General features: G+C 36.8%; 3 protein-coding genes and 1 pseudogene across 3 annotated transcripts; 3 read left to right on the top strand and 1 right to left on the bottom strand.

Moving 5' to 3' along the window:
- Window positions 1-1,811: 1,811 nt before the first annotated feature.
- Window positions 1,812-3,207, top strand: LOC17896428 (putative F-box/kelch-repeat protein At1g60570). The gene has a single exon (XM_006301137.2). It carries the CDS (start codon window positions 1,823-1,825, stop codon window positions 2,987-2,989), a length of 1,167 nt encoding a protein of 388 aa, XP_006301199.1. The 5' UTR covers window positions 1,812-1,822; the 3' UTR covers window positions 2,990-3,207.
- Window positions 3,208-4,396: 1,189 nt separating this feature from the next.
- On the top strand, window positions 4,397-8,141 carry LOC111831958 (disease resistance protein RML1B-like). The gene is made up of 4 exons (XM_023787730.1): window positions 4,397-4,881; window positions 5,285-6,368; window positions 6,474-6,770; window positions 6,848-8,141. Exons 1-4 carry the CDS (start codon window positions 4,397-4,399, stop codon window positions 7,967-7,969), a joined length of 2,988 nt encoding a protein of 995 aa, XP_023643498.1. The 3' UTR covers window positions 7,970-8,141.
- A 756-nt stretch (window positions 8,142-8,897) lies between these two features.
- LOC17896400 (DEAD-box ATP-dependent RNA helicase 22) lies at window positions 8,898-11,855 on the bottom strand. Its single transcript, XM_006300273.2, has 8 exons — window positions 11,438-11,855; window positions 10,948-11,235; window positions 10,680-10,793; window positions 10,123-10,589; window positions 9,583-9,889; window positions 9,344-9,496; window positions 9,156-9,207; window positions 8,898-9,074 (listed from the first exon to the last, which is right to left on the bottom strand). Exons 1-8 carry the CDS (start codon window positions 11,756-11,758, stop codon window positions 9,025-9,027), a joined length of 1,752 nt encoding a protein of 583 aa, XP_006300335.1. The 5' UTR covers window positions 11,759-11,855; the 3' UTR covers window positions 8,898-9,024.
- A 217-nt stretch (window positions 11,856-12,072) lies between these two features.
- On the top strand, window positions 12,073-12,272 carry LOC111832216 (annotated as a pseudogene).
- Window positions 12,273-15,401: the final 3,129 nt, after the last annotated feature.

The following is a 15,401-nucleotide window of genomic DNA, read 5'->3' as shown; positions in this document are numbered from 1 at the left end:
CAATTTCGCTGGATATTAACTAATATGCAATTAGCATTTAATAATTTTAAGTAAGTTCAGGAAATCATATCACACGATTATTATATTTTCCATATAATATAACATTGCCAATTCACAAAAAGAATTAAACAGTTAATGGAATAAAATAGTTATTTGAATTTTCATTACTTAGTAAAATATTTAATATATTTTTTGTTCAATTGATTCATTTCTTTTTGAAGATTTAAACAGGGATAAGTTCGTAGTTTATAAATGTGACTCTTTGCTTACATTTCTTCAAATTTTACGGTAATACAAAATAAAACATTATACTCTAATTACAAGCTATACGTTTCTACAACCTAATAATTAACGGTATTGTTTTTTTAAATGTTGTTAATTACAGGCAATATAATGTTGTTTTTTAAAAAAAAAATATGTAAATGATGCGATTTATAAAAAAATATATATATAATCTTATCTTATAAGGAAAGAACGAGCACAAAAAGAAACGGTTAATTAAAAAAAAAAGAATTATATAACTATTTCTCATCAAAAACAAGATGGTATAAAAAATTTGGAAACATAAATTCAAGTTCAACTTTTAAATATCAAATGACGGGTATCATACATGAATATGAAATTTAAATAGCAAAAGTAAGTTTCAAATTACTTAAATATTTCAAATATCGGGACAAGAAATAACGAATACAGAAAGAGAACGAGTAATTTAATTAGTTAAATACAAGCTATATAATGTTGGTTTTTTTAAAAATGTAAATTATTTCATTTATATATAAAAAAATATGATATTATATTAGAGAGAAAGAACGGGAACAAAAAGGGAATGGGTAATTCAAAAAAAAAAAATATCTACACTATTTCTCATCAAAAACAAGCCTATATAAAACATTTGGAAACTTAAATTTAATTTTAACTTCTAAATATCAAATGACGGGTATGATACAAGAATATGAAATTTTAATAGCAAAAGTAAGTTTCACTTAAAAATTTCAAATATTGGGACAAGAAATAACGGAAAGGGAACGGGTAATTTAGAAAATAAAAAATTATTATTTTAACTAATTCTAATAATATACAAAAGGGAATTATGGGTAACGGGCAAGCTGAAGACATACTATTTATTCATGTGGGTGGACCAAAATATTTCATTTTGTTGTAGGACATGCATAGTGAACGGGTTTGACTGTCCTGATATCTATATTTATGTTATTTTATTCAAAAGTTTTAATGTTTTTCATTAGTTTATGTGATGTGATAGTTCACAAATTTAATTGATTTCTAATTTATCAGTCATTCAGTTCACATTCGATCCGAGTCTTATATTATGTCGATTAAAATATTAGAAACTTTATGATAAACATAGTTTTTGCAACCAATCCCGCACGTACGTGCGGGTCCATCCCTAGTATAAATTTAAAACATATAAGATCATATAAATATGTTGGAGAAACTTTGATTTATTAGGGAGAGATTTTATGAAATTTTGTTAAATATAATAAATATTGAATTCCAATTTTGCAATTTTATTATGATTTAATTACCAAATTTAACTTAAAGTTTTGTTATTTATTCTAATGGAAAGGGTTAATTATGCAAATAATACAAAATAAAAGGGTAAAACACAAAAGTTACTATAAAAATGTTAATATAGATAGATTGTGTTAATGATACATAAAGAAAAAAAACTGACATGTGTAAAGACTTACTGGGCCAGATCATTTGATTCGGCCCATCAATATGCAGTCCAATTCCATACTTCGACAAACCTTTCGTGAAGAAGAAAGCAAAATCAATTTCCAAAGACCAAACCCTAGCCACCATGAACGGCGAAGAGCCACCACTGAAGAAAACAAAACTACCAAACAAACAAACCTCAAATCCTTCACTTCCAGAAGATTTGCTACTGAGCATCTTAGCCCGTGTCTCGAGATTGTATTATCCAACTCTCTCCTTAGTCTCCAAGCACTTCCGCTCGCTCCTTACTTCATCAGAGCTTTACCGAACCCGATCACTATTAGGTTGCACCGAGAATTTTCTCTATGTATGCTTACGCTTGTCTCGTACTGACCACACCCCTCGCTGGTACATGCTACGTCCTAGACCTAATCCTATCCTAACCAATAGGAAGAAGAAGAATAAGTCAAGTGGGTATGTTTTGTCAACAATCCCATTTACTCATTATCCTCGTGGAAAGAGCTCGGCTCTTGTGACGGTTGGTTCTAAAATCTACAACATTGGTGGAGTCATCAACGGTTCAGCCTCGTCTACTGTCTCAATCCTAGACTGCTGGTCTCACACGTGGCTCCAAGCTCCTAGCATGCAGATGGAACGGGATAGCCCATCAGCTAATTTCCTTGATGGAAAAATATATGTAACAGGATTTTGTTATAGAAAATACGATCCATCGAACTGGATGGAGGTTTTCGATCTAAAAACCGAAACTTGGGAGCCTGTGTTGAGTCGTGCAGGTAGGTTAACGATATATAGATGTCATGATCACACTTACAATGTAGTGGTTGATGAAAAGGTATATATTATTGGGGATAAGGGTGTGGCTTACAACCCCAAGGATGGTACATGGAATAGTTTAGGACCGGAGATGGATTTGCGTTTGAATGGACTTTCAGCTTGTGTTATAGAAAACGTGCTTTACTATTATTCTAACGAAGAAACTATCCAATGGTATGACACTAAGGCAAGATCCTGGAGGGTCGTGAATGGTCTGAAAAAGCTACCTAAGTTTGCTCGTTTTGCCAATGTAAGGTTGGCGGATTACGGTGGGAAGATGGCGCTTTTTTGGGACAAGTTTGTGGCTTCTGGTGGTGGTGGTGGATATGAGAATAGGATGATTTGGTGTGCGATGATTGCTCTTGAAAGAAGTAATAGTGTAGAGATTTGGGGGCAGGTCGAGTGGTTTGGTGCAGTGCTTAAAAATCCAATTCCGGTGGAATATGGCTTTGAGTATGTTGCTGCAGTCAACGTTTGATGAATGGCATAAGAGAAATAGTTGAGTGAGGTGAATCTTTAGTGTGTGATTCGTGTGGATCTTGTATCATGTTGTTGGATGATTGTCTCTCATGTATTATGTTAATTGTCTATTGCAAATACATCAGTTTCATTTGTAATGCCTTTTTTTTTTGTGTGTGTTTGATTGTACTCCATTTTGGTTTTGATTAAAGAATGTTTGGTCATTCAGTCTTAGCAAAAAAAAAATAATATAGACCAATTTTATTATATGAATATATATCCTTTTATTTTTGTTTGGAATTTTGTTAAATTGCTTCTTAAGTGAGAGATGTAATATAGAATTTTAAATAGGTATTATAAAAGGGCAAACATCGTTCTATACTTCTATTGAAAACATGTGTATTATTCGAATTTATAAAACTGATGTATCTAATTTTTTAACTCTTCATAGTTTTAAAGCTTTTTATCATAATTTTTCTTGTTTAGAAACCAAGTTTCCCGGTGCTGAAGAAAAGAAAAAAAATAAGAAATAAACAAGAATATCATGTAGTTAAAATAATTTGTTAAATTGCTTCTGAGAAATGTATTGTATTCCTAATAATGTTTACTTAAAATTAATTTGCTTCTCATCAAGTTTACTGTAAATCACTTGCTGACATGTCATTTTATCATTGGTTTTTATTGTTTATAAATAGCTAACCCGAAGCCCTAATCGTTCCAAAACGAGAGGCAACGTGGGGATTTAGGTTTCTTGACACATCAATTATCTCAATTTCCTAAAATTACGAGCTATTCTTCTCATACACATCAAAAGACGGAGGAGAATCCCTACCAAAGCTACCAAAAATCCTCACGTTGCCTCTCTTTTTCTCCCAAAGCTACGTGGTTATCGTCTCGAGTCATATATGGTATTGTTGAGACGTATATTAGGATGAAACGCAATGAGTAATCGCGATTAATGGTTTAATCGAATTTAGTAATCGTGATTATCTATTTCAATTGGAGAGACACTGTTTTAGATGGTTTTAGAAGTATAGGTTGATTTATGCAGAATAAATAAAGTTTGTGTTATTTTATGAAAAGGTAAAATGTACAGGTTGAAATACCGAGAACGGAATAAGTACAAGTTGTGGTTGTAATAATGTGGCAACCCATATAATAACGACAAACATGCATTATTAATTATTTGACTTCATAATGCGTTTCCACTTATTCCCAAGAATTCATAATGCGTTTCCACTTATTACACATTTTAGCAACAACAAAAACATAACGCGTTTACAAGAGACGGTCTTTGAACAGACGGCCTTTAGCAAAAAACCAATACACTTATTTTTTTTTTTTCTGTTTGCTTTCCAGAAACACATTAGCTTCACAAAAATCTGATTTCTACTTATCTTCTTCCACTTCTCAAACTCTCAAGAGCATGTCTCTCATGATCACTTCTCCTAACGTTTTTCCTTCTCCCAACTACAAATTCGATGTCTTCGCAAGCTTCCACGGGCCTGACGTCCGTAAAACACTTCTTAGTCACATGCGCAAACAGTTTGATTTCAATGGGATCGCTATGTTCGATGATCAAGGGATTGAGAGAAGTAAAGAGATCGCCCCTTCACTCAAAAAGGCTATCAAAGAATCGAGGATCTCGATCTTGATTCTCTCCAAGCAATATGCATCGTCAAGCTGGTGTTTGGATGAATTGGTGGAGATTTTGAACTGCAAGAAGGCCTTTGAACAGATAGTGATGACCATATTCTACGGAGTTGAGCCATCTCATGTACGGAACCAAACTGGGGACTTCGGGATCACATTCAATGAAACTTGTGCACGTAGGACAGACGAGGAAAGGCAGAAATGGAGCAAAGCTTTGAAACAAGCTGGCAACATTGCTGGAGAAGATTTCTTAAGATGGTTAGTCTTTCATTAATCCGAGTTTTTATTTCTTTGTTATATTAAGCGGTAATCAGAATTTGAGTTTACCAGGTGCTAATAGCTTAATTGGTAAAGATCTTTGGCAAAAGCCTAGAGGTCGCCGGTTGAAGTAGCGCTTAGGACGAGACCATATAACATATTATGATATATGAGATTCGGCCCAAAACCTCTTAGTTATTCAAAATATATATATATATATATATATATATATATCAAAAATCAGACTTTGGGAAAATAGATTAGTAATGGTGTTTCATGATGAATTGGAATCTAAATGATTATGAAAATGTTTTTTTTTTAAATCAGGTAATGTTTATGTTGATTGAGAACATTAGAAATACATGTCGTTGATGGAAAAAAATGCTTATGCTTTTTCTTTAAGGGACAATGAAGCAAAAATGATAGACAAGATCGCGAGAGATGTTTCCGATAAATTGAATGCTACACCATCTAAGGATTTTGATGGCATGGTGGGACTTGAATCTCACTTGAGAGAAATGGAGTCTTTACTAGATTTAGATAATGATGAAGTTAAGATGGTTGCAATTATTGGTCCTGCAGGGATTGGTAAGACAACCATTGCCCGAGCTTTACAAAGCCGACTCTCTAATCGGTTTCAACTTAGTTGTTTTATGGATAATATTAAAGGAAGCTGTCATAGTGGTCTATATGAGTTGCGTTTACAAGAACAATTTCTTTCAAAGGTTTTGAACCAGGATGGTATTAGGATATGCCATTCAGGTGTGATAGAAGAAAGGTTACGCAAGCAAAGAGTGCTCATTATTCTTGATGATGTCAATCATATAAAGCAATTAGAGGCGTTGGCGAATGAAACTACATGGTTCGGTTCTGGAAGTAGAATTGTTGTTACTACAGAAAACAAAGAGATTTTACAGCAACATGGTATCAACAATACGTACCGTGTAGGATTTCCATCTGATGAAGAAGCGGTCAAGATATTATGTGGATATGCTTTTAGAAAAAAATCTCTCCATCATGGTTTTGAAGGGCGTTTACATAAAGTAGCAAAGCTTTGTGGAAAGCTTCCGTTAGGTCTTTGTGTCATCGGTTCATCTTTATGCGGGAAGAAGGAAGACGAATGGGAAGATGTGATGAGAAGGCTTGAAACTATTCTTGATCGAGATATCGATGACGTACTGAGAGTTGGCTATGAAAGTTTAGATGAGAATGAGCAAACACTATTTCTCCACATTGCAGTCTTCTTCAACAATAGAGATTATGGCATTGTGAAAACCATGTTCGCCGACAGTGAACTGGATGTCATACACGGGTTGAAAATCTTGGAAAACAGATCTCTCATAGAGATAACTACAGATGGGAAAGGAATAGAGATGCACAGATTACTACAACAAATGGGTAAAAAAAGCATTCAGAAACAAGAGCCTTGGAAACGACAAATCTTATTGGATACTCGAGAGATTTGTGATGTTCTTGAGCATGCCAACGTAAATTCTTTCTCTTGTGTAATTATAATACTCTTTGTTTATTGATTCATCATACATTAAAATATTAGACCAACTGTTACTAACAATTACTCTCTTTTGGTTTAGGGTACCAGGAATGTTGCTGGTATATCATTTGATATATCAGGAATTGAAGAACTGTCTATAAGCAAGAAAGCTTTTAAAAGAATGCCTAATCTTCGATTCCTAAGAGTCTACAAAAGCACAATTGATGAAAATGATAGAATGCATATACATGAGGAGGTGGAGTTTCCGCGTAGTCTAAGATTACTAGATTGGTGTACATACCCAAGCAAGAGTCTTCCTCCAACATTTAATCCAACATATCTTGTTGACCTCTCCATTAAAGATAGCAAGGTCGAGAAGTTATGGAAAGGAGCCCAGGTTTGTGCTGTCCTATAACTATTTGCAATACATGAATGATCTACATGTTTAATAACACTTTCTCTTTACATATACAGCCGCTAAAAAATCTCAAGAAAATGGATTTGTATGGGTCCAAGAATTTGAAGGATCTCCCAGATCTTACGCATGCTACAAATCTCGAGGAGATAACGTTGACTGGCTGCGAGAGTTTGGTAGAGTTACCATCCTCTTTTTCGTATCTTCATAAGTTACATAAGTTGTGGGCGCTCGACTGCATAAACCTACAAGTCATTCCAGCTCATATGAACTTGGCATCTCTAGAATGGGTCTATATGACTGGATGCTCAAAATTGAAAAATATTCCAGTTATTTCAATGAACATGGAACAACTCTGTATATCAGGGACAACGGTTGAAGGCGTGCCCCCATCAATTAGGTTTTGCTCTCGTCTCAAGACCCTCTCTATGAGCGGACGTGGAACGCTCAAGGGAGTAACACATCTCCCCCCTAGTTTAACAAACATAGACCTAAGCAATTCTGATATTGAAAGGATACCAGATTGCATCAGAGATCTTCCTTCCCTACACTATATTTTTCTACATGGTTGCAGAAGACTTGCATCATTGCCGGAACTCCCTAGTTCGTTGTTCTATCTATTTGCAGATGACTGTGAATCACTGGAGACTGTATTTACCCCTGTCAACACTCCTCAAGCGCACCTCAATTTCTCAAACTGCTTTAAATTGTGCCAACAAGCACGAAGAGCTATTATCCAAAGACCGTTTCGTCATGGCTTGGCGCTCTTACCAGGAAGCAAAATGCCTGCAGAGTTCAATCGACGAGGCAAAGGAAATGTATTGACCATTCGTCCGGACGGTGGCCACCCTTACACCGACTTTGCAGTGTGCGTAGTAATTCACCGTAGCCACAAACCTGTGTATGATATGTCCTCACTAGTATGTCGTCGAGAAGGTCAAGGGGACATAGACCCTGATTTGTCAGATATGATCTACATAGGCCGTGTCTTCAACTTTCAAACGGAACATCTACTCATATTTCACTCTCGATGGCTATCTATCGAACCTTCAGAAATGAACAAAGAGATCGTGTTTGAATTCAGTAGCGAACACCAAGAATTTGACGTTATTGAGTGTAGTGCCAAGATGTTGAAAAGTGATTCAATGCTTGGTCAAAGAAGAATAAATGTGAGAGTTTAAGTATTTGTCAGTTATGTTTGTAGTATTAATTTGGGGGTTTCAAATTATGTTTAATGTAGGACAATAATGAGTACATGAGGTAATGGGAGTAAGTTACATTTCTAGATTTCTATATAAGTGATGTAATCTCATTGTGAAAAAAATGAACAAGAGAGAACTAGAGAACCAGAGAAATAAAAGAGTTATTCAGAGAAAAGTATCATTCAGTAAAAGTTCTTATTCTCTGTACGTCTTACAGCTCTTCTCTGTTCCTCACGTCTGTTTGTATAACAGAGTGGTTTGTAGAATTCGGTTCTACTTTCTTTGTTTTTTACAACACAAGATCTTGACCGACGAGAGCATCGAAGCGAGCTATGAACCTGAATAAGACCAAGTGTCTGAAGAAGACACCCAATCGTTCAGATTGTTGGAGTTGGCTCGTCCTCTGCTTTGATCTCTCCAAGATTCTAAAAACGTTGGAAGCTTGGTTTCAGGAAGAAGACGATAAGATCAGGAAGCTGATGATGAGTCCCAATTCTCGAATTCATGTGACTTGTGAGCTAATAACTTATCTTCTCCTTATTATAGGTCTTATATACATTTATGTGTAACAATTACAAGTATGTGAAGCTATTTATATATGGTTTAAAAGTTCAGATTTGCGAAGTAGTTTCTTGTTAATTTGGATCCAACCGCAAGATCGTGGTTTCTTTTTTTTTGTGTATGAACATGGAGCATTGTTACAATCATGACACGAAGAAGAAGTTGAAGACGAGAGACAAGAACTTGAGTTTGTGTTGCAGAAGATTATGAGTCAGACGACCAAAGTGATCATCTTATGGATCACTTATCTTATTTCAGTTCTTTCCGTTTTTCTCTTCATGCTTCTCCTTTGTCTTTGGATTTTTATGATTATTAGAATCAAAATACACACTTTTTTGGTGTCAAATGCATAAAAGAGATCGTTTAACATATCAAAAAATTTGGTACACGAAAATAAGAAAGTGATTATTTTGATTTTGCGGTACTTCTATATACAACAATGCCTATGGAATTGTAAAAGAAACTACAGAACTTTAAAATCTCACAGCTTGAGGCTCCTCTGCATCTCCAGCTTTCAAGAAAGCTGAAACATTAAACAATAAACACAATTAGCTTCTCTCTTTATCTTTCTCAGTCAGCATCTATGGATTCAAGTTTTATTTACCTCTTTTCTTAACCTTGTTCCTAAACCCTCTTTTCCTGCTGAACGCAGTTTCCTGAATATTTCATATAACAAGAATGGATCATCAGAAGGAATATGCCAATGTTCATGAGCTAATATTGTGCTCGAGTATGAAAGGGTGATGATGATAAAACTGAATTGAGATCATGGGAGTTTGATAGAATTTATACCACTGGCTGACCCATCTTCACTGCTTCCCGGATTGCTTGTACTAAATCACGGTTAGCCTCGGTGTATAGACTAGTCACCGTTCCATATTGCCCAGCTCTGGCTGTTCTACCTATCCTGTGAAGGAAATCCACTGCAGAACTAGCAAAATCCGCCTGCAATCACCACCCGAGGATTTTCATTATGGTTTTAGAGAGCTGAGTGCTTTGAAAAGGGTGTTAGTTAGAATTAGGAAAGCAACCTGAATAACGTGTGAGACGTTAGGAACATCAACTCCACGGGCAGCAGCATCAGTGCAAACAAAGACACCGCCGGTTTCTCTGAAATCAGCTAATATATTAGCACGTTCCTCAAGCTTGTGGTTTTTGTGATAACGATAACACTGGATACTAGCTTTCTCCAATATATCAGCCACTGCTTCAACCGCTTCAACCGTGTTTGCAAACACCATTGTCCTCTCAGTGGTGTTGTTGTTGTTGTTTCTTACAGCTTCTATAAGAGCATCAACCTGTGAGTCTACTGTGACTTCAACCCACTTTTGCTTTAGTCTGCAACATAGGAAGACAATAACAAAGTCTTGGTTTGAGTAGCTTACAAACTACCACTAAGTAATTAATCAAGAGAAGCAGATTGCAAATTTCTTAGAAACATCAAAACAATAACTTTCAACCAAGAGCTTATATTCATTTCCTGTTCGCATTTAGACCTCTAATATAATACATAATGAAAGGGGTGAGTGATGCACAGTACTACAACGAAGATAAAAGTGAGAACTTTTCACCTCGGACTGTTTCGGTGAAGAAAGTTTCCGCTAACCCAAATAGCATCTTGAAACATATGTTTCAAAATTCCTCCTGCAGTCCTCTTCCCGTTAACTGGAAGTGTGGCTGCAATAAAGATATATTGCTTGCTACGGCTATAGATCTTTCTCACTCTTCTCCAACCCTTTTTTGTATCTGATCCAGCTTCGGCTTCAACACTAAGCATTTGTGTTGTATCATCAAGATACTCTGCTTCCTCTTCCTCTTCTTCATCCTCTTCCTCAGAAATAGACCCATCATCGAATTCTGCATCATCCTCATTTTCTAGATCAATTTGGGGGACAAGGGTATCAATCTCCATTGGTTTGCCAATTGCAGATGTAGCCAAACGAGACACTTGTTTCTCATCGAAACGCAGCATATTTATCAGACGGATAATTTGATTCTGGAAGCTTCCACACAGAAGCATATCAGCTTCATCAAAGACCTGCAAGTTATCCAATCATTCAAAAGGAGATCTGCAATTCCAAAATTTCTCAGAACACAATACAATACAACTCTAACCAATAAGCCGTACCACATATTTGACAGATCGAAGAAATTCCAGACGCCTATTTCTTTTCGGCTCAATATTATTGAGAAGAGCAGCAGGTGTAGAAACAATTATATCAGGCAGTCTATCTGGCCAACCCTGGAGCAAATACAACTTCCATATTCAGCTATATTTGAACAAAAACAGTTACAAAGGAGCAGAGCTCACACCAATAAAGGAAATGGTTATAGAAGACAGATAAAAAAGTATCAAAGAAGTAAATACAATTTGCTTGTCGGGAAGAAATTGTTACCTGAGCCCCGCAAACAGCTTCAACTCTGAGAAGTGGATTACCATCCTCACCAAGAAGACCATTAACCATCCTCACCACTTGTTCACACAACATCACATTTGGACACAGAATAAGAGAGAGATTCTTAAGCGGAAACGGCCTTCCCTCTCCATTCGTATTCTCAGAATCAAGAGCGGTGTTCGCTAAACGATCAATTATTGGAGCAAGATATCCATGTGTTTTACCACTACCAGTTTCTGCTGCAACAATAACATCTTTCCCTGACAATATAGACGGTATGCAAACAGCCTAACAGGTAAAAAAGCAATACAGAGTCAGCTTCACAATCAAACATTTCTGAACCAAAAATGGAAAAGAAATACCTTTTTGTGAAATTAGTAGTAATAAAGGTTCTCAATTTCCTTTCACTAGTAATTGAACCCATAAAACCAAATCGTCTAGCAAGTTCAACTCAACTTCTCCAAATTCTCTATTAGATTTGAAAACTGACCTGGGTAAGAGATGGTCTACCAAACCCAGAATCTTGAAGAGCTACAGAGACCTTATCTGATAACCCAAGAGACTTCCAAGAAACAGTATGGTCCGCAAAAAACGTATCATTACCCTTTTTCTCTACTTCTGCTTCAGTAGCAGACGCAAACCCACGAACCCATTTCCCATCAGATCGATTCAGGGAGCTTAAACGGAAAGAAACAGATGAGCCATAAGCGAGAGCGAAGGAGACCTTGAACTTCTGAGATAAGAGCTTCGACGGCGCTGAAGAAGAGACACCGCACAAATGAAGCACGGAGACAGAGCGTGAGAGAATCATCGTACTTCAGAAATCAAAACTTCATGAATCAAAGCAATCAGATTTTTTTATCACGGCGGATAAGATTGAAGAGAAAAAACCTAATCCAAAAGGGTTTTAGGGTTTAAGCAAAAATGAGATTCAGAGAAGAAACCTCTGTTTTCAGTCTATCTCTTCATTAGTGTTCACTGAGTCATAAAACGACGACGTGTTAGTCAATGCATTTGTTGAAGAAGAAAACGACGACGTATTAGTCAAGTTAAGCTGACTTGACTTAAGTCGTTTCTTTGTAGTTTGCACCACATCGTTAAAGGGGAAGACGAGTTTTGTTGTTTACGACCTTGCTTGAACAGTATCTGTTCTGTAGGTTTGTACCTCTGTATCCTTGGTTTCTAAGGATACAGGAACTTAAACCTGGATGATGATATATAACCGTGCGATTCGAGTGTGTCTCGAAAGAGTTTCTGCGCTGTAGAAGATCACTACCCGGTTAGGTCTTCCTCTCTGGAATGGTCGTACGGTTGTCTGACAGGTTAACTTTTGTGTGTTGTCTGTCTAATTCTAGGGTTCTTAAGACCTTATCAGAACATTCATGCGTCAGTTTGGTATGGTATGGTAATGGTTTTGTTCCAACTTTGACAAGGCCAAAACTTGTCAAATCAATATTGTAGAGAATCTTCTCTATCTTTAGACTTGAGCAAATGCTGAATGAAGACGATCTTTGATGAATCTAATATGAATCGAGAACAAGAACAGAAACGAAAGAACACGAGCAATTAACGAGTTCAGAATCCAAACCGGATTCCTACGTCTCGCCGGAGAAACTCCTCCGGAATCCACTAGAACTTGGTGAACAAAGTAATCGTTACAATCTCTCAGATGCTCTCTCTCTCTAAACTTTCTCACTCTCAGATTCAACTCTCTCTCTCTCCTCAATCCAAATCTAACAAACTTGTAAAAAATGAATCGATACAGAGGAAGAGAAGAAGATGACTTAATATAAGAGCTGAAGCGAAAAGACGATTATGCCCCTCCTTGGTTTGTTAGAACCATCAACGGCATCACGTGAAACTCACGTGCCTTCTTCCTGCATCTGAAACTTTGAAACCCTCTCTTGACCTGAGAGTCTTCACCACACTTAGACTCCACCTGAAGAATATCATAGTCAATTACTTCAATTCTCCACCTTGACTCTGATAATCTTCATAAGCCTTCACTCTTCTAGTTCTTGGATTCCCCTCCGGTACCTGAGCTTGACCGCTCAGTCTTGAGTTACCCGGAGCATTTCTAGTGCTCCTTCGAACTTGTCCACAGGTAAAACTTTAGTAAAGATATCAGCAGGGTTGCATTCACTTGCAATCTTCACAACCTTCACCAAACCCTCACTGATGATATCTCTAATGAAATGTAACCTGATGTCTATATGCTTGGTCCTCTCATGATGAACTGAATTCTTAGCTAAAGCAATAGCACTCTAAGAATCACAGTTTACTTCAACAGCATCTTGATGAAAACCAAGCTCACCAGCCAAACCCTTAAGCCAAATAGCTTCTTTCACTGCTTCAGTAAGAGCCATATACTCTGCCTCAGTTGTTGACAGAGATACAACCTTCTGCAATTTAGATTTCCAACTTATAGTGTTACCACCAGCAGTGAAAACATAACCTGTGATTGACCTGCGATTGTCAAGATTATTTGCATAATCTGAATCGCAGTACCCTCTAAGCAAGAAATCACCTTGCTTTCTGTAATGCAGCTTTTTCTCTTCAGAACCTCTCATGTATCTCAAGACCCACTTGACAGCTTCCCAATGTGTTTTCAAAGGCCTGCTCATAAAGCGACTAATCACTCCCACAGGAAAAGCAAGATCTGGTCGAGTGCCTATCATTGAATACATGATACTACCAACTGCATTTGAGTATGGAACAATCTTCATTCTGTGCTTCTGTTCTTCATACTCCTTATCAGTAGCTGCTGCAAGCTTAAACTGCACTCCCATTGGAGTATTCACAGATTTAGCTTTATCCATGTGAAAAGTTTTCAAAACCTTCTTCACATAACCTTCCTGAGATAAAGTTAACACACCAGCAACTCTATCTCTAGTGATCTCCATGCCTAAAATCTTTTTAGCATCACCTAGATCCTTCATCTCAAATTCTTTGCTCAGCATCTTCTTAAGATCACTAACATGTGACTTATTAACTGAAGCAATCAGCATATCATCCACGTATAACAACAGATACACATATACCTTATCCTCATACTTCTTAAAGTATACGCAACTATCATAAGCACTCCTCAGGAAACCAATTCCAATCATAAACTCATCAAATCTCTTATTCCATTGCCTAGGAGACTGCTTAAGACCATAAAGAGATCTCTTAAGTAGACATACCTTCTCTGGATATTTCTGGTCTACAAAACCCTCAGGCTGAGCCATATAGATTTCTTCTTCTAAGAAGCCATGAAGAAATGCTGTCTTCACATCCATTTGTTGCAATTCCATGTTGAAATGTGCTACCATTGACAAAATGTACCTGATAGACACATGTTTAACAACAGGTGAGAAAATTTCTGTATAATCAATACCCTCTCTCTGAGTAAAACCCTTTGCAACAAGTCTGGCTTTTTATCTAGGTGCTTCAACTCCAGGAATACCAGCCTTTCTTGTGAAAATCCATCTGCACCCTACTAGCTTCATAGTCTTATCCTTATCAGCCAAATCCCAAGTATGATTTTTCTTCATAGAAGCCATTTCTTCTTTCATAGCTTCATTCCACTTTTCCCAATCAGCATCCAACAGAGCCTCTTGATATGATTTTGGTTCTGCCTTTTCACCATCTTCTGAATATCATGCATAACCAACCAAATTTGACTCATTATACTTTGGATTTATCTTGATAGTTCTTTTAGCTCTATCCCGAATCAATTGATAATCACTAAGGTCTTCTTCTTCTTCAGACCCTGATTCATCATTCTCTATTTCTTGTTGTTCACTAGATGAACTCTCAGTAGCATTCGTGGGTGTATTCGTTCCTTCTTGAATATCCTTCTCTTGAATAACTCCACCTTGATCTGTAACTCGATGATCATTATCACTTGAACTTGCTCCAGTTCCCTCAAGATCAATCTCAAATACACCAACTGGTGTTCCATTCTTCAGATCTTTATACATGATGTCTTCTCGAAAGACAACATTCCTACTGATTACACACTTGCCTTCATCCAATAACCAGACTTTGTATCCTTTTACTCCCTCAGGATAACTTGTGAAAATACCCTTCTTAGCTCTGGGATTAAGCTTGCCTTGATCCGCATGCACATATGCTAAGCAACCAAATCTTCTTAGTAAACTCAAATCCGGTACAGCTGAGGTCCATCTCTCTTCAGGTAAATCAAACTCAATTGCTGTTGAAGGTGATCTGTTTATTAAGAACACAGCTGTAGATACAACCTCAGCCCAAAACTTCTTTTCCATACCACTCTCACTCAGCATACTTCTTACCTTCTCCATTATAGTTCTATTTAACCTCTCAGCTACACCATTTTGTTGAGTAGTGTATGCACAAGTCTTATGCCTTACAATACCTTCAGCTTTACAGAAACTCTCAAACTGATGGTTGCAATATTCCAAGCCATTATCTGTTCTGAGCTTTCTCACCTT

This window comes from Capsella rubella, unplaced genomic scaffold, assembly GCF_000375325.1.
Source record: "Capsella rubella cultivar Monte Gargano unplaced genomic scaffold, Caprub1_0 scaffold_2, whole genome shotgun sequence".
Lineage (NCBI taxonomy): Eukaryota > Viridiplantae > Streptophyta > Magnoliopsida > Brassicales > Brassicaceae > Capsella > Capsella rubella.
Note: the sequence above shows the minus strand (reverse complement) of the source record. Positions and strands in the feature narration are given on the sequence as shown.